At 44.8% G+C, this 22,635-nt stretch overlaps 1 protein-coding gene across 1 annotated transcript in view; it reads left to right on the top strand.

Moving 5' to 3' along the window:
• TMEM163 (transmembrane protein 163) overlaps positions 1-22,635 on the top strand; it is a 224,624-nt gene that overhangs the window by 123,472 nt on the left and 78,517 nt on the right. Inside the window, exons 3-4 of the mRNA XM_045868972.2 lie at positions 11,925-11,968; positions 13,333-13,424. Of these exons, the coding sequence (XP_045724928.1) occupies positions 11,925-11,968; positions 13,333-13,424 (136 nt within the window). The remainder of the gene's footprint in view (positions 1-11,924; positions 11,969-13,332; positions 13,425-22,635) is intronic.

Genomic DNA, 22,635 nt, shown 5'->3' with positions numbered 1-22,635 from the left:
TGGGGCACCTGGGTGGCTCAGCCGTTAAGCGTCTGCCTTCGGCTCAGGTCGTGATCCCAGGGTCCTGGGATCGAGCCCCGCGTCGGGCTCCCTGCTCCGCGGGGAGCCTGCTTCTCCCTCTCCCACTCCCCCAGCTTGTGTTCCCTCTCTCGCTGTGTCTCTCTCTGTCAAATAAATAAAATCTTAAAAAAAAAAAGAATTTAATGGTATCATCCCATAGTATGAATGTACGATACCTTATTAAATCACTCCCTTATGAATGGATGTCTACGTGGTTAATGTTTCACTGTTCCACATCTGTAATAAACACTCTTGTATGTATTTTTTCTGCCCCTGTGCCAGTATATAGAGTATGTTTCTCAAAGTAGAACTGCTGGGTTCAATAGATGTGTGTCTTATATTTTGTTAAACATTTCCAAGTTTACCACTGAAGAGGTTTTCCCATTGGCACCGAATGAGAGGATTTGTATCCCCTCACTAACCCTCACCAACACTTGGCATTTAAAAAGTTCTTTTATTTTGCCATTCTGATAGGTGAAATAGAACTTATGTTTTCTTTTTCTTTTTTAAAAAGATTTATTTATTTATTTTAGAGGGAAGGAGGGGCAGGGGGAGAGAATCTTCAAGCAGGCTCCCGCTGAGCACAGAGCCTGACACAGGGCTCAATCTCACAACCCTGAGATCATGACCTAAGCTGAAACCAAGAGCTAGACACTCAACTGACTGAGCCACCCAGGTGCTCCTGAAGTTTTCTTTTATCGAATTTTGCCCTCTTGGCTGTTTTAGATTCTTTTTCTGAAATTGCTAGTTCATATCTTTTCTTATATTTTAGGCCCTTGGGTTCTTTTTTTTAAAAATGCTGATTTGTAATGGGGTGCCTGGGTGGCTCAGTCGGTTAAGCGTCTGCCTTCGGCTCAGGTCATGGTCCCAGGGTCCTGGGATCGAGCCCTGCATCGGGCTCCCTGCTCGGCAGGGAGCCTGCTTCTCCCTCTCCCTCTGCTGCTCCCCCTGCTTGTGCTCTCTCTCTGTCAAATAAATAAATAAAATCTTAAAAAAAACTGATTTGTAAGTATTCTTTTTTAAAAAACTAAAGTATAATAGACATCCAGAAGAATGCACAGATCAAAATTTTAGTTTGATGAATTTTCACAAAATGAACATACATATGTAACCACCACTCATACTCACTCACCTTTTCACTTGAGAAGCCCTTCTCCTGTTGCCTCCCAGTCACTCCTCCCTTCTCCAGAGGTAAGCATATCCTGTAATTCTGCCACCCTGCATTGCTTGGTCTGTTTTCAAATGTTATACAGACAGAATCATAAATAGATCATCTGTTCAGTGAATGCTTTGTTTTCCTTCCTTTCCCTTTATCATTATTTGTTGGGATTCACACATGTAATTATAAGTAGCTATAACTTATTTATTGTCACTGTTGTATGGAATTCCATTGGATGAAGATACCACCAATTTACCCATGCAACTGTTGAACATTTGGATTGTTTCCAGTTGTGACAGTTATAAAACATGTCTGAATTATGCTGCTCTGGATGGTTTTATAAGCGTCTTCTCATATCCATATGAATGCATTTCTTTGGGGTATATATCTAGGAGTGGAATGGCTGGGGCATAGAGTATGATAATTCTTTTACAGATATTGGCAACCAGTTTTCTAAAGCGTTTGTACCAACTTACACTTCCACTAGCAGTTTTTAAGAGTTCCAGTTGGAATACATCCACGCTAACATTTGAAATGGTCAGCCTTTTTTCTTGTATAGTGGTATCTCTTTGTGATTTTAATTTTATTTTCCCTGGTTGTCAGTGAAGTTGAGCATATTTTCATATGTTTCTTGGTCATTTGTGTATCATTTTCACAAGAAGCTTGTTACCTCTTTGCCCATTTTCCTTTTGGGTTGTTTCCCTCTTATTGATTTGGAAGACTTCTTTATATATTCTGGATACAGTCCACTGGTAGTTACTAGTATTGTAAATATCTTCTTCCTCTCCCTGGCTTGCTGTTTTGCTCTTTCAGTGGGGTCTTTTAATGTAGTTTAATTTACTGATCTTTCCCTTTATGATTTTTGCTTTTATGTCCTATTTAAGAAATCTTTTTCTTTCCCCAAGATTATGAAGATATTCTCCCATATTGTATTTCAGATATCTACTGGATTATTTTGTACTTATCATATATACCTACAGCTCATCCCCAGTTGTTTTTTTTTTTTGTGCGTGTGTGTATGGTGTGAGGTAGAATCAATGTCCCAGTACCATTTATTGAAGACCTTTCTTTTCCCTAGTGTTCTTCAGGAGTGCCTTTGTTACAAACCAAGTGACCATCTGTGTGTGGATCTGATTTTGGTCTGTGGTCTTTTTGTTTATCCTTAGGCCAGTACTATTCTGTCTCAATTACTGAAACTTTGAAATAAATCTTGGCATCTGGTGGTGACTGTCTTCCAGGGCTTTTTGGTTGTTGTTTAGTATTATCTTAGCTACTCTTGACTCTTCACATTCCACTTAAACTCGAGAATAATCTTAATCTTCTACAAAAAACCTGCTAGAATTTTGGTTGCTAATATCAAGTCTTGTCACCCATGAACATTGTATATCCCTCCATATGTTTAGTCTTCTTTAATTTCTCTCAATAATGTTTTATTTTTCTAGGTAAAGGTCTTACACATTTTTCATTTGTTTATTTCTAGGTATTTGATCTGTTCAAAATGGTATCTTGTTAAAATTGCATTTTCTCACTGTTGGTGGCTACTCAGGAAATAACTGGTACTTGGGTAATGACTTAGTGCCTGATAGCCTTACGTTTGCTGAATGCACATTTTTTTTTTTTTTTTTTAAAGATTTTATTTATTTGAGAGAGAGAGAATGAGAGAGAGAGAACACATGAGAGGGGTTAGGGTCAGAGGACAAAGCAGACTCCCTGCCGAGCAGGGAGCCTGATGCGGGACTCGATCCTGGGACTCCAGGATCATGACCTGAGCCGAAGGCAGTCGCTTAACCAACTGAGCCACCCAGGCGCCCGCTGAATGCACATCTCAATTCTCTTTGGTTCCCTGGTTCTGTCTGCCAGTTTGCTGATACCTCACTATTCAAAAATCAGGGCTTTATAGAGACCTGGGGGCCAGAAAGGAGCAGCATGCGGCTCTGAGTATCTTTCCTCAGGGTGCTTTACCTCTGATCTTGAGAGTCTACCTCGGTGATCATCTTGCTTCCTTGTGAGCGAGGGAATACTGCCTGGTTGACTGTGCAGCCTCTGCTCTTCTCGTTGAAAATGCCATTGGTTTTCCAGCTGCCTGATTCTTATGCCTGTGGCTGTCTGAGCACTTCTTTGGTTTCACCTTCCTTGCTCTCTGGTGTGTGGATTCTGAGGAAGGGGTTCCGGAGTGGATGCTGCTTCCCCCAAACCTGTCATGCCTTGAAGGGCTAATTGTTTGGGCTCTTGATGGTAGTAGCATCAAACTGTGGAACATTCTGAGCTCCTGCTAACATGTGATGCAGGTGTGTTAGCAGCTCTCAACATCTTCCTCAGTGTAAAGTAAATTTTAATGTATTTGTAAACTTTCTTTATAGTTGGGGGTTTGAGGTTGACCATTTGCTCCTTTCTTTGAGCATGATATTCTTTCACTAGTGGCTCATGCTTCTCATTGCTTTGGTGGGTTTTATGGAGGAGAGCGGTAGGAAGGGAGGGGAGAAAAGGTCTTTACTCCTCCATGTTTGGCTTTTATTCTCCAAGTAATAATGCTGATGGTCTTCTAGTGAGTTTGATTCAGCTCCACTGAGTAAGTATTTATCCAGCACCATTTCTTTAAGCCAAGTCTTTGAAGTCTTAGTCATTGTATTCCTTTTCTTCATGATGTGTTCCGCTTTTTAAAAAGTTCCTTTCGCAACTCTTTAAGCCAGCGAGGTCCGTTGTGTGGTATGGTGTCAGCGGGGTCAGATGAAGGGCTGTCTTAGTGATCTGACAAAGGATGGCCGTAGGTGGCAACATTCACACCATTGCCAGCTCTCATTACCCAGAGCATTAGCTTCTGATTCTGGCATGAATTATTCATTGCATGTTAAATAAAAACCAGATACTACTATTAGGTTTAGAGATTGCTCAAGCATTTATTGCTCAATAAGAAATTATTGAGCACCAACTATGTGCTAGTGCTTTCACAGGCCCTGGGGTTAGAGAGTTGAATACAATGTAACCCCTGACTTAAGGTTTTCATAAGCTGGTTGGGGAAGACAAGGATCATTTCTGGGTGGTACAAGGTGAGAGCAGTAGGGATGGGGGTGTGGGGTGGCACAGGAGAGGTGCTGAGCCAAGTTAGAAAGAATGGGCTGAGAGTGAGCATTCAGGCTTATAATTCCCAGCAATCACACTCAGAACAGAAGGCTAGAGAAGACAAACTGTGAGGGTTCTGTGTTATAAAAATTTGCCCCATCTCTGTTTTCTATTAAATGAATGCTTTATTTACTAGACAAAAATAGTGTTCTGTGATTAAGGGATAGTTAGGGCTTTCAGAGGCATATTTCATCACATCGTTGAGCAAGTAACCGTGGTATCCCCAGCTCAACACAATTGTATATGGCATGTAGTAGATGCTCAATAAACATTTGTTGAGTGAAAGAATGATTGGTGAGCTCAGGCTGCTCATGTTGGTCTGGACAGGGTGGGTTGCTAGGACAGGAGCTGAGTGTAGTCTGAGGATGCCCAGCCACACCTGTTGCCCACAGGCAATAGACTACTTTCCTGAGAGCTGTGCTGGCATCACAGGGAACCATATAGCACAGGGAGGAGTAAAATTTCATGTGATGAAAAATATGTAATTGACATTAAGCAAGAACCATGCTCTTACTATTTATTCTGGCCAGTGAGACTCTTTAGAGTCAATGTGCCAACGAGTGAGGGGAAATCGTTTACTTGACTGAAGATAGTCTATAAACATTCATAAAAGTTGGGTAGCCAGGGCTGGGGTCTTGGCAAGGGTTTGCTTCCTTGTAGGCTGGCAGAGCCCTGGAGGGTGGGTGGGCAACGTCTACAGCCTCCCTGGGACTAACTAATGGTTCTTGGCTCTGCAGAAACTCTCCAAGAATGATACAGGCTTTGAGCACCTGGCCCGTGGTACAGATAATTGCAATTTGCCGAGAGCCAGGCCTTACAGTAGGAAACATTGGAGGCTACCGTCCACGCAGCACAATGAGTGTCCGGCAGCATTTTGCTGAGAACTGCAGATACGGAGATGAAGCTACTGTCCTTTCCCTTATGCTGCTCATGGGCTGCATCTAAAGTCCCAAACTGAAGCTTACTGGGCCAGCTAGAGACCAGAGGTGGCCAGCAGGTGAGGGAGGCCAGCTGGGCCCGATGCGGCAGGGGAGACAGGTGGCCAACGGTGCGTGCTCCAACCAGATGCAGCATGGGCACTGCTGGAGAAGGGAACAGCTCCATGCCAGCAAGTCTCGGGTTTTCCAGATCCATCAAACAGTCGGGTGTACCTCTTTGTTTTAATCTGTGAAGTCTCGTGATTTAAAAATAGTGGTAGCCGGGCGCCTGGGTGGCTCAGTTGATTAAGCGACTGCCTTCGGCTCAGGTCATGAACCTGGAGTCCCCAGATCGAGTCCCGCATCAGGCTCCCTGCTCAGCGGGGAGTCTGCTTCTCCCTCTGACCCTCCCCCCTCTCATGCTCTCTCTCTCTATCTCATTCTCTCTCTCAGATAAATAAATAAAATCTTAAAAAAAAAATAGTGGTAGCCAATTCTGATATTAGAATAGTACTGTGTAGGTCAAACAACAACTTTGAAATTTTATCCTCAGGGGCCCTTTTGCAAATTCTGGTCTAGACCAATAAAATGCAAAGTCAAGGCACTATGCTGTAGCAGAGGATGAGGAGTCTAATGGGTGAAGCCATTTTGATTTGTTTTTCACACTGCTTCTCCCTCTTTTCCTGCAGTGGTGACTGAATTCAGCATCCTTTCACAGATTATTGAAGTATAATTTGTTTGAGTTGGGGAGAGTCTGGAAGTTACCAGACGTTCTGTGGAAGTGAGTTGAACATAAACCAATTAATTTTGACCCCTCTTAGCTCCACCTCTTCTGTCTAGGCTGCCATAAACGTGATGAAGGTGGTGATGGAAAGGCTTCTCAAGTTAGGTCAGTTACCCGGCTGTGGGCGAGGCGGTTGCCAGGCGCCTGACTGACAGAGGTGGTCTAATTAAAGTGGGGTTGATTTATTAACGGAGCTTTACTGGCCACATAATTTAGCAACTCAGAGGTGTTACAGGGCCTGGGGTATTGCTAAAGAGTGCTAAGGCTCAAGATAATTATTGCCTTACTTAGGAGAGAATGACAGATGGGACCTCATTGTTGCTGTAAATCTCTCCTGCAGTTGAAATGGCATTCTTTGTTTGACGTTGTTGAAGGCTCTCGGTCGCCTTGCTGGCACTCTCCCTCTCTGTGCATTTTCCAAGGCCCTTCGAACCTCCCCAACCCTCCCTCAAAGCTTGCTGCTTATTCAGCTGTGTGATTTGCATTCGGCTTTGTCCTGACAATGGGTTGCCTGGGTCCACTCCATCTTCCAGCTGTCTTTCTGTTTGAATTGGAGTTTCCAGCTGATGGGCTTTCTGGCCTGAGTGTGACTTAGTTAAAGAAGGTCTGGTCTTAAACCAGACCCGTATAAATATTTATTTAAGACTTGTGTGTGTGCTTCTGGGAGTGTAGCTGTTATTACTCCCTTGACCCATAAATGAAAGTAGAGTGTAGGACAAGCAAAAACCTGGGAGGCGGGAGGGCCCTTACGCAGAGAGGGACATTTTGCTTATGTGCTACACCCTGGCTTGCCTGGCCCTCCTGTGTGCTTCTGTGGCATTAGCGACCCGCTTGTATAGGTGATCTGGCTCAGAGACGTGGATTTCAGAAACTGAGCCATAATAAAGATGTGGATGTTAGGGCGCCTGGGTGGCTCAGATGGTTAAGCATCTGCCTTCGGCTCAGGTCATGATCCCAGGGTCCTGGGATCGAGTCCCGCATCAGGCTCCCTGCTAGGCGGGGAGCCTGCTTCTCCCTCTGCCTCTGCCTCTCTCTCTCTGTGTCTCTCTGATGCTCATGAATAAATAAATAAAACATTAAAAAAAAAAAAAGATGTGGATGTTAGTATGTGCTCCCGTTAGCCAGAAACACTGCAGCTTATTCCCCGATGTGCGGCATAAATCTGATTTCTGCTCTTCTGTTTGAGATCTTTGGCTATGTTGTTAGGAGTTGGCTAATTTTTTTTCCCCCCCAAATAGAATGGATTTCTTTTTTCTGGTTTGAATGATCATGTATGGTGGTTGTAGAAAATGTGGAAAATACAAAAAACAAAAAAACCCAAAAACCAGAAAGGAAAGAAATCCACTCAAATATCCCCACCCACCACAGATTGACTACTATTATCATTTGAGTTGCTTTTATTTTTTCTTCTAGTTGTTTACAATGCATTTTAAAAACGTGGTTGTACTGTAAAGCTAGTTATATCACGTTTTATCTTGAATCTTGCCCTTTTCTACATTTTTTTTGCTCAAGCAGCAAGGAAATCTATTATGTCACATAACTTTCCTCTTGCTCCTTTTTGCTTCAGGCAAAATGGCTTCACACATACCAGACGTTCCACCTCAGGGCCTTTGCACTGACCATTCCCATGATCTGGAAGGTTCTTCCTCCAGGTGACTGCATGGCTCACTCCCTCACCTCCTCCAAGTCTTTGCTCACATGTCACCTACTCAGTGAAACCTCCGCTGACCTCCCCATTAAGTGTGCACCTGTGCTAGCCAGAATGCCTTCTGACCTAGTCCCGTCCTTTTCCATGGCACCCAGTGCTGATGGCGCTAATCATACCACCTGTGTTTATTATCACTCATTATTCTAACTCATGAGCTCACATAAGCATTGACTAAACGTACCTTTGGTCAACACTTTGAAATATCTTACATATAGCTTATTTTTTTAATGGACTGGACTTTAATCATCACCCTACTGCTGGACATGTAAATGGCATCCAGTGTTTTGCTATTATAAATTACATAAACCTACGGTGAATCTTTTGTGTATAAAGTGTTTTTCCATTTCTTAAGCACTGAAAGAAGATTTTTGGGACATGGGGTTACTGGACAAGGTAAATTGTATTAAGACTCATGGCTGCAAGTGATATGAACTCAACTCAAACTGGCTTGAGCAAATTAAAGGAAATTCTTGGTTGATGTATTTGAAAACAACAGGGGTAGACTGCAGGTAGGGCTGATTCCAGAGGTTCAGTCCATGTTATCAGGGGTCTGATTTGTGTCTCTTATCCTTCATCCATACTTTCCTCTGTTGGCTTCCTTGTGAGGCAGCTTCTCCCCATTTAAGGCAAAATTGTATTTTGTAGCTCCTGTTTTCATGCTACCAACTGTACAGTCCCATCTTAGAAAGACATCCCCTTCCCAGTATTTTTAGCAAAAACTCAGGACAGGTTCTCGCTGGCTCACATTGAATTGTGGCACCCTTTAATCTTTAACTCTGGCTGTAGGACAAGGATATAGGAGAGTGGGGGTGATAATGTCATCCCACCCAAACCACAACCTCTGAGGGCAGGGGAGGTAGCTCTCCCCAGAGGAGACTCAGGGTGCTCTTGTCTAAATGGGGGATGGATGCCGGGAAGGCCCCAAAACTGCAGATCTTCATTTTACTTAGGAACATTTTAGGGACTCTGCGCCCTAGTAGGGAAGGAAAAAAGCACAGAAAATGAAGGCGCCCAGTCCCCTAGCCGAAGCATGCATTTTTGGGTGTGTGAGGCCAGCCTCATCAGATGGCAATCTGCTGCCACTCTCACCATGGAAAGGGAGAGGGCCATGAGGAGGGGAAACCCCTGGCCCCAGCTCCCTGGGGAATGAGGCTCCGATGGCCTGTAATTGCATGCCTCGTGGGCTCTTGGTGGCCACTGGCTGCCAGAGTACGTGTTTAAAATACGAGTGGTAGAGACAGGTTCTAAATGGGAGGAGCAGGAGAGTTCTTGAAAATGTCCCTGGCTGTGCTCTCCGGATGAATTTGGAGGCTTCTGACCATTGGGCACTCCATTCCAGAGGAGCAGTGGCATTTGTCATACAGGCCCCGCACCGCCAGCTGACAGCCGCAGTGGCTTCATTTCCTGCAGCTCTGTGGCCCTGGCCTTGACCCAGAGCAGTCTTGGCAAGAGAGCTCGGCTTCACGGCTGCCCCTCTGCCCGTCTCTGTGCACCTTGCTGGCTGGCAGCATAATTCTGAGGTCGAAAGGGTCCTTATCTGTCATCCAGTGTGGGATGTGCACCTGCCTTAAAGGCACTGCTAGACTTTTGTTGGATCTCTGGTGGCTTTCAGCTCCCCTCAGCCAAGTACGTCTGTGGCTCCGGGAGTACCTGCCTTGTAATCCCTCCCTTGGGTCATCCTGGCCCAGGCCTGTGTTCTCCAAATGGAAACTGCTCGCAGTGAGAAGCTGTCTGAGCCAAGGCCTCGTCAAGGGCCCTTCAGTGTACCCTGGACTCCCCATGCAGTTTTTGGCATTTTCTCCCTTCCCATCTTATCAAGGAGATTGGATAGAGGCAATTTATAAGTAAATGATACATGTTAGTCCTTCCCTTCTGTGAAGGACTCTGGGTTAACCTGGAGCCCTCTTGGTGCCTGGGGGGATAGAACAATACTAATATTCCACTTGTGCTCTAAGCTGTTGATCCACTGGGCAGGCTGGAATCACTCACACAAGCAGAACTTTCTGTATAATTCTGAGAGGGTTTGAAATTATGGACACTGACTCCATTTGAGTCAGGGAAATCCACCACCAATGGCCATCTCCTTTGTTGGATTCCAGAGTCTCTAAGATAAAGTTTCTTGTGTTTCTCCATATCATCAACTGGGTGTACACCTCTCTGAAATCTCTAGTCCACTGTGCAACTGTCTGGTATTACCAAATAACTGAGTCAAGCTATTTTATTTTATTATTTTTTTTTATTTTTTGATTAAAGCTTTTTAAAGAAACGGTTTACGTCTTGGAAAGCAGGTGGCCTTCTGGGTTGGCGGGTGGAACGCTTGCTCCGTTGTGCTCTCCCTTCCATGGTGCCCGGGCCGGACAGGCTGGGGAGACACAGTGCCAGAACTCTGGCGCAGGCTGCTCTTCCTTACCTGCTGTATGTAGTGAGGGTCTGTGCAGGATGTTAGTAGGAGTTACAAAGTTTCCACTGCTGATAAAGAAGGAACCCACAAAAGGCACACAGCTAAGATACTGTAAAAACAGGCTGTAATGTAAAACAAAAACAACAACAAAACAAAACAAACCCAATATTTGTTTCTATAAAATTTTATGAAGCTTATGTAACAAGTTACTGAGTCCTGAGTGCAAAGTCAGGCCCAGCATCCTCTAGTTTATCTTGGTGCTCAGGGCAACCCCTCAGAGGACCTCCTGCCTTTTTTTGCCCATGGCTGCGTGGCCTGTGAGTTGAGTTCTTTGGGAAGATCCAGGGCCCCTTTGCACCACCACCGCTGTGGTGCCCATGAAAGCTCCAGCCCGTCACCGCATACAGCTGGCTCTGCCCTTCTCCCTCCCCGTGCCCATAAGAGCGACAGCAGGGATAACTGGGACAGCTTTTTGTAAGAACCAGAGATGGTCAGGAGTTTAATGAGTTGCATTTGCCTTACACAGCCTGCGGTCTGGAATGTGGCTGGCTCCCAGGAAACGTTAAGAAGCTAGTGGCTCCCTTGCCCGAGAGTTGTGTTTACCCCGTGCTTGTCTCTCTGCTCCTCAGTGTGTACAGCAGGCGATGGCCAGCTCCACTTCCGTGTTCACAGGTGTCACTTCTCACAACATTAATTGACCAACTAGACTCTTGGTCTCAATTCCTTTTTCACAGAAAATGAAATATGCTTGGTTCACATTGAGTCACATGACCCCATTACGGCTCGGGGCAGGGGTACAAAGCACAACATGGCTGTCCAGGGCCCATTCGTGGATGTTAATGGATAGGACAGAGAATGGGTTCCAGAGAAGGGACATGGGGTGAGCCGAGTGGGGGGTCCAAATGGGTATTGCTCTCTATGCCCCACACCCACACCTCACTTACTCCATGAGTCAGTTGTTGGTCATACCTGTGCCTGGGACAATCCGCTTCAAAGCTTTGCTGACCAATTGGGTAGGGTTTCATTCTTTGTTGGAGGGTGGACACATGCTTGATAATATGGCTTTTGTTTGGAGATCTGCCTTTATTAAGTCAAGCCGAGAACAGTCTTTGAAGCTGGACATTGCTTTGGCACAGAACAGATCACAGAATTAGGCAAATGCACTGCTCAGTTAACCCCCCCCCCCCCAAAGGTAGATAGATTTTTGAATATGGAGAAACATTTTAATTATAACTGTTCAATCTATATTTGTAGACATCTCTTGGTTAAGATCATTTGCTGTTGTTTTTTCTAAAGAGTTTCCTCGAGGCCTACACTGGATTTTCAGCTCTGATGGGCAAGAGATTTCTCTCAACTGTGTTAGCAATGGCGTGTGCGTGTAGATACCACCACTAATTACCTTATGATGGGAACAGCGTGGATGGTTGCACTTTTGCTCTGATAGTTTCATGTGATTCCCAGCTCTCTGTTCCCCATTGCTAAATTCTTAAAGTCTTAGCAGCCGTGTGATTGACAAGTGCTTGGGCATTTTCATTCTGAAGCCGGCCCTGTGGTGCTTGAGGACGTTGCCGGTGGAGTCTGCAACCTTTTCACTTCACTCTTTACCTGTTTTAGTTCGTAGGTGTTACAAGTACAGTTAATTTTTAACTTAATTCTCTGGGAACTTTTCCAGGGATGTTTAAAAGGCCCTGTCGACTATACTAATATACTCAGAAATGAGAGAAAATATCCATGAGGTCTTAAAATATTCTGAATAATATTTTCTTTCTTTTTAGCTGTCTCCGTTATGAGGTACAGCGCCTCTGCTTTTGGGTTTGCAGTAAGTAATCTGAAATGCACTTTTATGAAGTTTTGCACGTTTTTCCTGAGCTCACGAATCTTGCCCTGGGCTCGCCGTTCAGAGGGTGGTTAGCAGATGAGAGCTTAGCATGACAAACAAAGCTTTTATGGCAATAGCTTCCATAACAGAATTACAATTTCATGGAAGTAAACAGCGATGATGCCGTACAGGTCTCCAGAACAGATTAGGGGGACCTCATTTTCCACCCCTGGTTGAGAAGATATTTGAGGGGTTTCAGCCTGGTTTTCTCCCTGAAGGTTGTAGGTGTGAAAGTGGGCACACACTGGAGTGAAGACGCATTTGCTGGTGCAGGCAGAGGTGTTGGGGGTTAGGATTGGGGCTGCCGGAACTAGACCGGTCAGTCTCCGGTCCCATTAGGGGTAACCTGACTCCCAGACCTACTTCCTGATGGGAATTGGTCTGAGAAAACAGGTCTCAGATGTTTTACAGCCTAGGCATGTTGAAAGCTTGGGTGAAGTCTCCCCACATTCCTTCAAGAGAGTGCTAGTGCTTGTAGTTTTCTAGATCGAAAATGCGATGGGTGCAGTGACTCATCTGGAGAGGTCCAGCATCCTCCTCTGTAGCTTCAGGGTTTCCTGTACCTGAGGGCGTGTGTTCCTGTTCCCAACCCCCCTTCTTCCCTTTGCTGTGAGAACTTAATGTTTTGCAGGTTGTAGATTGTTTTCAGAATCCTTTGAAAAAGGTATGGACAGTCTCTCCAGAAAAATGGGTGCGTGCACACGTGCATGCACACCCCCCCCCCCCACCCCCCCGCCACACACACCTCTCTTTTCTCCCCTTTCTTCTGTCTCTGTCCCTCACACATTCGCTCATTCATTCAAACAAGAGCATTGAGTTTTGTATACAATTTTGAAGTGTTAGCAGAGTTCCTAGAGCCCTTGGGTGGCCCACTCTAACCCCTGAACCTCAGGTAGAACCATCCCACTGGGAGGCAGACACATAGAATCCTTATCCTGAGTCTTTTACCTGGGATGTAGGGGGAAATGCTGCAGTGATTTTGCCTGCTGGGAGATAGGTGTGAGAACAGTGTAAGTCCCCCCATATCTCCAGAGTGCTAGGAGCCAGGGCCCAGGGAGCAGAGGCCACTGCACCACAGAGTGTGCTTTGTCAGGCTGTGGGAGCAGCGCGAGGTGAGGAGGAGCTGTGGTCCTTCCACCGGGCTGGCATGTCCAGTGGCCTCGGCTCCAGATTCCCAGCACCCACCATGAGGATGAGGAGGAGCGTCTGAAGTCACTGGCTCTGATTCCAAGCCTCTGTGTCGTGTGTCTTCACAGTCATGCCTTAACTCTGGAAAACACTAATGCCGTGTCTCCTTCTCCTAGTTTGACGCCATCCTCGACGTCCTGTCCTCGGCGATTGTCCTTTGGCGTTACAGCAATGCTGCTGCTGTACACTCTGCCCACCGGGAGTACATGTAAGTGGATCTTTCTCTTCCTCCAGGCTGCGGCACCCTTGCAAAGGAAGGCCACATCACTAGGCTGTCAGCGTAGCTCTCCTTGCAGCTTTGGTCCCAGGGACGAGAATGAGGACCCAGATCACCTTCGAGAGGGCCTGCGGTGATACCGGCCATAGGACAGGCCCCTTTGGGGATGGTCGGAGAGATGGGGTACCCTTTTATAATTTGCCCTGTTCTCTGCTTTGAGTCGGGAGGGAATGTTTGTGTGTTCATTTGTCTGGCTCTCCTTCTGTCCATCTGTCCATTGATCTGTCCGTGTTTCAGTTCATCCATCCTTCCATCCTCGTTCTTTTTGTGTTTGTGGAATCTTTGTTCTCTTGAGTTCTCATGCTTTAAGATGAGTTTTCCACTGTAATTTCTGGAAGACACCTTGAGGGTATTCTAAATTACCCTGCTTGTCTTCCATTCCTCTCTGTATTAGAGGACACGGCTTGTCCCAGTCTCTACGTCCTCTGGGTGATGATCTTGTCTTTGAGGAACTTGAGTTTGTGACCATAAAACATGGCTTTCCCAACTTCCATCTTCTTTATTCCATTTGTAATCTCCAGGCTGATAATAGCTCAGGTCCCAGAGTCCGATTTCTTGGCTTTGAATCTTAGCTCTACCACTTGCTAGCTCTGTGACTGTAGGAAGCTGCTAAGTGCTCTATGCCGTGTTTCCTCATCTGGAAAAGCAGGAAAACAACACCTCCTTCAGAGGGTTATTATATATATTATATATGCACAATATGTAATATAGTATATATGTTATGTATATTAGAACAATATATACACCTATAACTTAGAGCAGTGTTTGGCATGTAGTTCAGGAAACCTTAGCTGCCATCATTATTAATTATTAAGGGGGCTCCCCTGAGACTGAGCCACCACTAGTCCTTAAGGGAAGAGTTTGATCCCACCTCTGTGGCTTTTGGACAGTTGAATACAAATGAGTAAATGCTCCCCTGCTGTGTTTCTGGCGGTGCCCAGACAGAACGTAGTCTCGATGGGAATGCTATGTCATACTTAAAATGTGTAAGTGTTGAAATACAAATGTTAGGTGCTAGGGGACTCAGATAATAATAGATCTGGGGTTGCACGTGCCAAATGGAAAGCTTTTGAAAGATAATGCTGTAACTGATTCACGAATGGGAACAAATTTTATTTCACTGTTGGGCTTTAGGTAGAGCACAGAAACTTCTTTGAAGTGTTAGGTATTTATTTTAATGTGCATTAGCTCTTTTAACACATATGAAGGGTCGAATCTGTGATATCACAGATGATATTGTTTAGGATAAGGTTAATTGTTTTAAAAGTGAGTCAATTGATGGTTGAAAAAAGTTAAGAAAACAATTATAGTAAGTTGATTTTGTAAAATTTCAAATGATGGTATCATAATGATTGAAGTTGAATTAATACTAGTCTAGCCAAGGGAATAGCTAATACAAAAACCCAAGTTGTTGCTGGCTAATTATTTGAGGAATACAGTGAGAACAACCTAGAGATAGGTTGTCCTTTTCCTGTCAGGAGAACATAAATTCTTTGGTTCTGTAGTTGCACTCTCCAGTACGGTAGCCACTGGTGGCTATTTTAGCACTTACGTGTAGCTGGTCCAAACTAAGAGGTGTTGTGAGTGTAAAATAGTACATTCCATAGACTTAGTAAAAAAAAAAAAAGACTAGAGATTTTATTAATAATTTTAAAGATACTGATTACACGTTGACAAAAGAATATTTTGGATATGGGGTGCCTGGCTGGCTTAGTTGGTATAGCATGCGACTCTTTGTCCCAGACTCATGAGTCCAAGCCCCATGTTGGGTGTAGAGATTACTTAAAAATAAAACCTTAAAAAAATATTTTGGATATATTGGATTAACCTATTATGATTAATTTTACTTCTGTTTCCTTTTTCTAATGTGGCTTTTAGATATTTAAAATTACATATGTGGCTTATATTATAATTTTTTTGGGCCTTGCCCTCAAAAGACAAAGCTCTTCCTTCTGACTTTTCGTATTTTCGAATTACTAATCCAGAATTTGATTTGCAATTCCAGAAGGAATTGAGTTCCATGTTTCTCAGTTTCTCTCTTCTAATGTGCTTAGTAAAATCCGATTTCCTTTATGCTTAAATGAGTTTCTTACATATTAGTCACAAATCTACAAATTATTGTGGCTTTTCTATAGAGTTGGGATCTCTCTGAGCATTTGTCAGGTGGCCTGGAGTTTTTCCAAGATTAAAATATTGATGACAAAAGATTGATGATCCAGCATTTCACGGATGGTTCTTGTATTGGTATGGATGTGGGCTGGGAATGGGTGGCTGAGGTAGGGTGTGAACCAAATGTCTTTGGTTTCACTATTTTTACTGATCCCCAAACAGGTACCATTAAAAAAAATGTATCTCTCTATTGATACCCAAAGGACAAAAACTCACAGAGGAGTTGCTTTGATAATTCCCAGATGATAGTTTACATGAAGATGCCAGTGAATTCATTTGGAGAGTCTGAATGTAGGGATTCAAACGACACTCCACAGTCCTTTGTATTGTTGGCTTTAGTTTAAAGTTTTAATCTCTGTCTCATCCCATGTAAATTAAAAATTCATGGGATCATTGCCAGCTGAGAAACTGATGTTTGCATATTAATGAGCGTGAATGAATTATGAGAGGCATGGCTAGAAAAACTATTGGCTTTCAGTTAGTTGCTGGAGAATAATAAATGGGGAAATACCCAACTGGTCCTTAGTTAATTCCTCTAATTTGTCCTACTTTGACTCTAAGCTTCAGAAAGAATCTTGAGCTCGGAATTGCCAGCGCGAGGAGGAGAGGGAGCTTCGTCAGCCCTGCCCCCTGATGCTGTGTGTGCTGGCTGCGTGGGATAGGGCGTTTGATGCCCAGAGGAAGAGAGGATGCTTTTAACACCGCCACAGAGTACTGCATTATACACCTCAGTTGTTAAGATAGCCAACTACAGGGTGTAGCCTCAGTGGTTTTGTTTTGCATTTTTTTTTTTTCTGTGGTAAAAAATATATAACATTGAATTTACCATCTTAAACGTTTTAAGTATATGGCTCAGTAGTATTAAATCTATTCATATATGGTTGTGAACAGAGTCCCCAGAGTTTCTTCATGCAAAACTGAAGCTTTATACTTATTAAACAGCTACCCGTGTCCCTCTCCCCCAGCCCTTTGCAACCACAGTTCTATTTCGTTTCTCTGAATTGATTACTCTAGGTACCTCAAATAAGTAGAATCAGAGAGTATATGTTCTTCCGTGACTGACCGCTTTCACTTAGCACATGATGGCCACGGTAAGGTTAACAAACGGTCCTCAGGGGTGAGAAATCTTGCTCGCTTAGGGAGCCGGTCATGGGTGTGCGGCACTAATCTGAGAGTGAAATGCTAAATCCAGCATTTCATGGGTCGTTCTTTTATTGGTATGGCTGTAGGCTGGGCGTGGGTGGCTGAGGTAGGGTGCGAACCAAAGGTCAGGGACGTGTGTCATGCCAGGTAGTGGCTGGGTGCCCCATCTGGGATGGAAGGAATACTTGCAGAATTCAAGGAGATGAACGCAGTGAAGCAGGTTCTGCTGTCCTCAGTCACTAAAGGAGAGGGGCCAGGAGGTGGGGGCTGATGCAAAGAGTTAGAGCAGGTGGTTCACTCTGACGGTGCCTGTGAGTGTTGAGGGGAAAAGCTGGAGGACTGGTCTGGAATTCAGCACGAGGAAGGGAGGCTTTGTGAATGTGCTTGAGAGAGAACACGTAGGGAAGGCAGCTTTCCCGGGGAGCAGCCAGGTGTTTATTAGGCCAAGAGGTGAGGGCAAGAGTTGGAAAAAGCCTGAGGATGTGGTCACTGGGATAGGATGAGAGTGTTCTGGGGAGGGAAGGGAGCAAGGAGACAATGAGGAGCGTGGCTAGAAGGGTGGGGTGGTGACAATTGTCCTGGTGACTGCAGGTTGCCCTGAGGCCACTGCAAAAAGGAAGCACTATTTGTACACTTACACTGTGATCGCCAAGCGTCCTTAGGTGAAGAAGCATGCAGCAAAATAGTGTTACGGTCTTTTCTCATTGGTTTTAACAAGAGAGGTTTGCATCCACGCACACTGCTGAGGCATATAAAAACTCTCGCAAGGATACAGAGCGACTGACAGCAGGCTCGCCTCAGGAAGGGGGGACGGGGGACAGAAGAAAGGGAGGAGGTCTGCTCTTCCTATCCTGCAGACCCGAGCAGCCCCGTAGAACTCTCTGCAGCCATGGACGCGTTCTGTAGCTGCACCGTCCAGTGTCCTCAGACCCTTACCCACGTGGGGCCATGGAACATTGGCTCTGTGGCTCGGTTCCTAGCTTGATTTAATTTAAATGAATTGAGCTGTAAATCGTCACATGTGGCTCCCATATTGGACAGTGACTCTTTAGGTACTTTGATCATTTTTAATCCATTTTTTAAAAACAATGTTGTTACTCAAAGTCCACGGGACTTGGAAATGAGAGCAAGATACTGAGGGAAGGAAGGAGGTGCCGGAGGTGGCAGGCATGGGAGAAATGAGTATAGGAGGAACTTGGCAAGGCCAGGTGACACGGGGCATTTCACGCTTGTGTCTGCTATTGTCAGCCTTCTCTACCATTTTCGGCCCCGGGAAGTACAGCTTCCCGCTGCCATCAGCTGTGGAGGGCCATCGGGCTGCTTGCCACGGGGAGGTACAGCTTGACACTCACTGGGGGCCTCTGACATTTTGCATGATTGCAGCACAGGTGGGAGGACTGTGAATGCTCCCCAGTCCCAGCTGTCTCCTTGGGCCATCCGTGAGCTCGCTGAGATGGAGAGGTGGAGGCAGATGGGAGGCTGTTCACCTTTACAGGCTTGAAGTTCTGCAACACTGAGGCAAAAACACAGCCTGGGAGGTTGTTCACTTGTTCCAAATGTACCTCCAAATGGTATGATGCTCAGCAGCATATTGGAAAGCAAATTTGAGAGCTCCGGAGTAGATATTCTTAGAGAGGCATAAATCCTTGCATATCTCCTCATGCGAAATAAATGGGGCACACTGGTTCTCACCCATGCAGGGTTCTTGCTCTGATTTTTATTCCTCCCCGCCGTCCCCCGTTTGCCGAGCCAAGTGCCTTGGTCTGAAAACTATCAGTTGACAGGATGGCTTTTGATTATTGGTCTCAGCAACATTCTTGTAACAGCTCCAGAAATTGAGAAAAAGAAAAAGAGAAGTAATTGATTCAGTCAAGAAATGGCGTATTGGCAATTTGCTTTTGGTGTCTGATCGAAGCGATGGCAAAGGCAATGAGTTATACCAGGAACACAGTGAACTAGTACCATGTCTCCCCCTCTTCTCATGGGCATTCGATCGGGGACTCTGGGAAAGTGAACCATATTTCCTCCACATCTTTCTAGCGATCTTAACCTTACAAAGCTCTTGAGTGTATTTTAACTCAAGAGCAGAACCTGACCTGGATGAATACTTAATTTCCGAGAGTCCCCCAGTAACTGCTGAGAGCCAGTGTGTAGAAGGCAGAGAGCCTTGATAGCGGGACCTGAGCTCCTGTGCCTTGAATAGTTTTGCCTGAAGGCAGAGGAGACTTGCCTTCACAGTCACGGAAAGTTCATCTAAAACCTTCCATGACACAGGCATGACATCAACGGGCCGTGCCGCTGTGGGCAGGGCATGTCAGAGGAAGGAGTGTAGTCTTCTTCAGTCCATGTTATGGGTAGAAATGTGTCCCTCCACCATATGTTGAAATCCTAACCCCGACTACTACACAGTGTGACCTGATTGGGAAAAAGGGTCTTCTCGGCTCTAACTCCCATATGACTGGAGTCCGTGTAGGAAGAGGCAGAAGGGCACAGGAGGACAATGGCCACCTGACAGCAGGGGCAGGGTTCAGAGGCATGCACTTACAAGCCGAGGAACCCCAAGGATTGTTGGCAAACACTAGCAGCTCAAAGAGGCAGGGAGGGATTCTGCCCTACAGGTTTCCGAGGGAGCATGGGCCTGCCCACACCTTGATTTTGAACTTCTAACTTCCAGAGCTGTGAGAGAATACATTTCTGTTATTTAAGGCCCTCAGTTTGTGGTGCTTGGTTGTAGCAGCCACAGGAAAACTGCTGTTGTCCCTGAGAAGAGTCTTCCATCAGACCTGCACTCATCTGCTCGGGGACCTCGAGTGGTGAGTGAATTTTTCAAAGCCTCAGTTTTCTCATCTGGGAAAGGGGGTGGGTGGGCCCTGATAGCTACCAAATGGTGTTGTGGTGAAGATTAAACATGACATTGAATGTGACATCAATATATGCTCAAAAAATGTTAGATCATGGGGCACGTGGGTGGCTCAGTCGGTTAAGTGTCCAACTCTTGGTTTCGGCTCAGGTCATGATCTCAGGGTCATGAGATCAAGCCCCGCCTCAGGCTCCATGCTCAGCACGGGGTCTGCTTGTCCCTCCCCCTCTTTTCCTTCCCTGCTCCTTCTCTCTCTCTCTCTCTCTCTCTAAAATAAATAAAAATTTTTTTTTAAAAAAAGTTAGATCATTTATTTTCCATCCCTGGAGTTTTGAAAATGTTTTTTCACTAGTCATACTAGGATAGTTTGAAATTACTCTATTATTTAATTGCTTTGGAACAGTGTAGAATAAAAGAATTTGCAGGGAAAAAATTTTAAAACCCAAGCACATGCTCTAACATATTGAAAAACTTGCTTTTGACCTAGGGACATGGGGTGATAGTGTAGTGAGGTGATAAAAGATTATTGCTTGATTTCCTGATATCGTTTCTTTACCCCACCCCTAAAAGAAATCTCATTTGTGTGGGGCAAGACAAAGTAATATATGATTACTGTAAAAAGTTAAGGTAATTCATAGAGGTACAAAGAATATAGCAAGGGGCGCCTGGGTGGCTCAGTCAGTTAGGCGTCTGACTCTGGATTTCGGTTTAGGTCATAATCTCAGTGTCGTGAGATTGAGCCCTGCCTTGGGGCTTAAGATTAAGATTCTCTTAAGATTCTCTCTCCCTCTTTCTCTCTCTGCCCTCTACCCACCCCCCCATGCACATGGATACTCTCTCTCAAAAAAAAACCCCAAAAAACAACCACCAACAACAAAGAATATAGTAATTGTTAGAGGGCCTTCCAGGGAGAACCAGAGTTAATGTTTTGATGTGTACTGTATTTGTGGGCATGCATATGCATCGTTACGTATACATTTTTTCCCTACATAAATAGAGATCATCTATATATACCCTTCTGCAAACCGGTTTTTCTATACTTACCACCATGTTTTGAACATTTTCCCATCTTTGGATAAATAGAGGTATGTTATTTTTTGATAGCTAGGCAGTATTGTGTGTATGGATTTAGCATATTTTGTGAAGTAATTTTCTGCTGAAGATGTAGGTTGTTTTCAGTGTCTCGGGGCTAGAATTGACCTGAAATAACTGTCCTTACACGTTCGAATTTTAATGCTTATCTTCTTATTTCTTCTGGATAAATTACTAGAAGTCTGGGTCAAAGAATATGCTAACCTGTAATTTTGATGCCCAGGGTCAAACAAGGTCACGCTAATTTCCATCCCCCTTGGTAGGGGTGAGGGTGTCTGTTGACTTACCGTGGCTGGTACTAAGTGTTAAAGTTCTTTCTGATCTTAGCTATTTGTCCAGGTGGAAAATTGACTTCTCCATGTTAACATGCATTTGTTTAGTTATCAGTCTGAGCATATCCTCAGATGCCTTTTTGGTGTTTGTATTTCTTTTGGGAACTGGGTTACCAGAATTTCAGATGGGAATGAGGAGGCTTTTGTTTCATTTTTGAAACATTTCCCAGACTCTGGCTACAGAACTTAGGTGACAAAGAAAGTACAACTTAATAGCTGACCAGATCCTCCCCACCACCACCCAACCCCCACCCTCCCCTGCCATATTCTTTCTTGCATTGCCATGGTTTTTTTCCTTCATAGATCTAAATACCTACATTAGTTTCTGTATTGGCACATTTGTTGGCTGTCTGTTGCCCTCAGAAGACTTTTTAAGCTCACAAGGGTAAGGGGATTCCTTCAGTGTCTTAGTCTTTTTATTCCCATTCCCTAGAAAAACCCCTGGCAATTACTAGAGTGCTCATTTAAAGACTTGCAGAGTGAAAGATTGAATTGCAGAAGCCCTTCCTCTTATGTAAAGTTTTGATAGCTTTTATTAAGGTGATAGTAAGTATTTACTGAGCACCTGCTTTGTGCCAGGTATCATGCTGGACTCTGCATTAGGTAGAGGTATTATTTGACAGCTGGTAGAGAAGGTAAACAGTATTTCTGAAGGCTCAGGGCTAGTAATGGATTCAGTTGGAGTTTGAAACTACATCTTGCTTGCTCTGAAATTTGCTCATAACCTTTATGCAACATTGCCTCTTTAAGTGATCATTTGTGTGTCTTTGTTTTACTGGTTTTTCATTCCAGCCTCCCCCACCCCCATCCCCTCCTCCTGGAAATGCCCTTTCTTAGCAATTTGCTGCAACCCCGATTTAATTGGAGGGAGAAGGAAAGTGGTATGGATCCAGAAAAATGTATAAAATCTTATTATAAAAAGATACGACTGAAAATGTGGTCCTGAGTTTTGGTTCTGACACTGGAAGGTGGGGAAATGGTTGGCTGTTGGTCGGACACGGATAACTGCTAGGGTTGCCTGGGGTCGGTTGCTGTTAGTGGCTTGGTCCCTTGGCAAAGGGCTGCCATGACAAGTTCTGCAGCTCTCCTGTGTCTCAAAGGCCTTGCAAATGGAGATCATTTGTCTTGGCTGCAGCCTGGACTTCCTCCATGCTCACTGAAACTTTGGTTCTTGTTTTCAGGCCAAGCTGGGAGCTGGGTAGGGCCTGCTGGATCCTGGGCTGAGGGCTCTGTGGGTTTGCTATGAAAGAATAGGAGCACATCTTTGTCCAGGTCTGTGGCCTCTCCTTTGGCACCTGCTGCCAGAACAAGGCATGTGATGAGTGGAGAGGGTTCTATCCCTAACAACACCAGGGCCCAAAACTGTGAATGGGGCCCCTTCACCTTGAGTGTGGTCACCCTTTGGAAACCTGAGCCTGGGATGTCCCCATATTTGTCATTCCTCCACCTTCCATGCTGCTGCCTGTGCTTTGTGGTGAACAGACTTAGTTCAGGAACCCTTCTTAAAGTGGTGAGGTTTAAGGTGGACAGGTAAGAAGAGGGTTCT

Source organism: Mirounga angustirostris, unplaced genomic scaffold (genome assembly GCF_029215605.1).
Source record: "Mirounga angustirostris isolate CCGP_5_RB_7025 unplaced genomic scaffold, mMirAng1.0.hap1 SCAF_3, whole genome shotgun sequence".
NCBI classification, from domain to species: Eukaryota; Metazoa; Chordata; class Mammalia; order Carnivora; family Phocidae; genus Mirounga; species Mirounga angustirostris.
The sequence above is the reverse complement of the archived record's forward strand: the minus strand, read 5'-3'. Positions and strand labels throughout refer to the sequence as shown.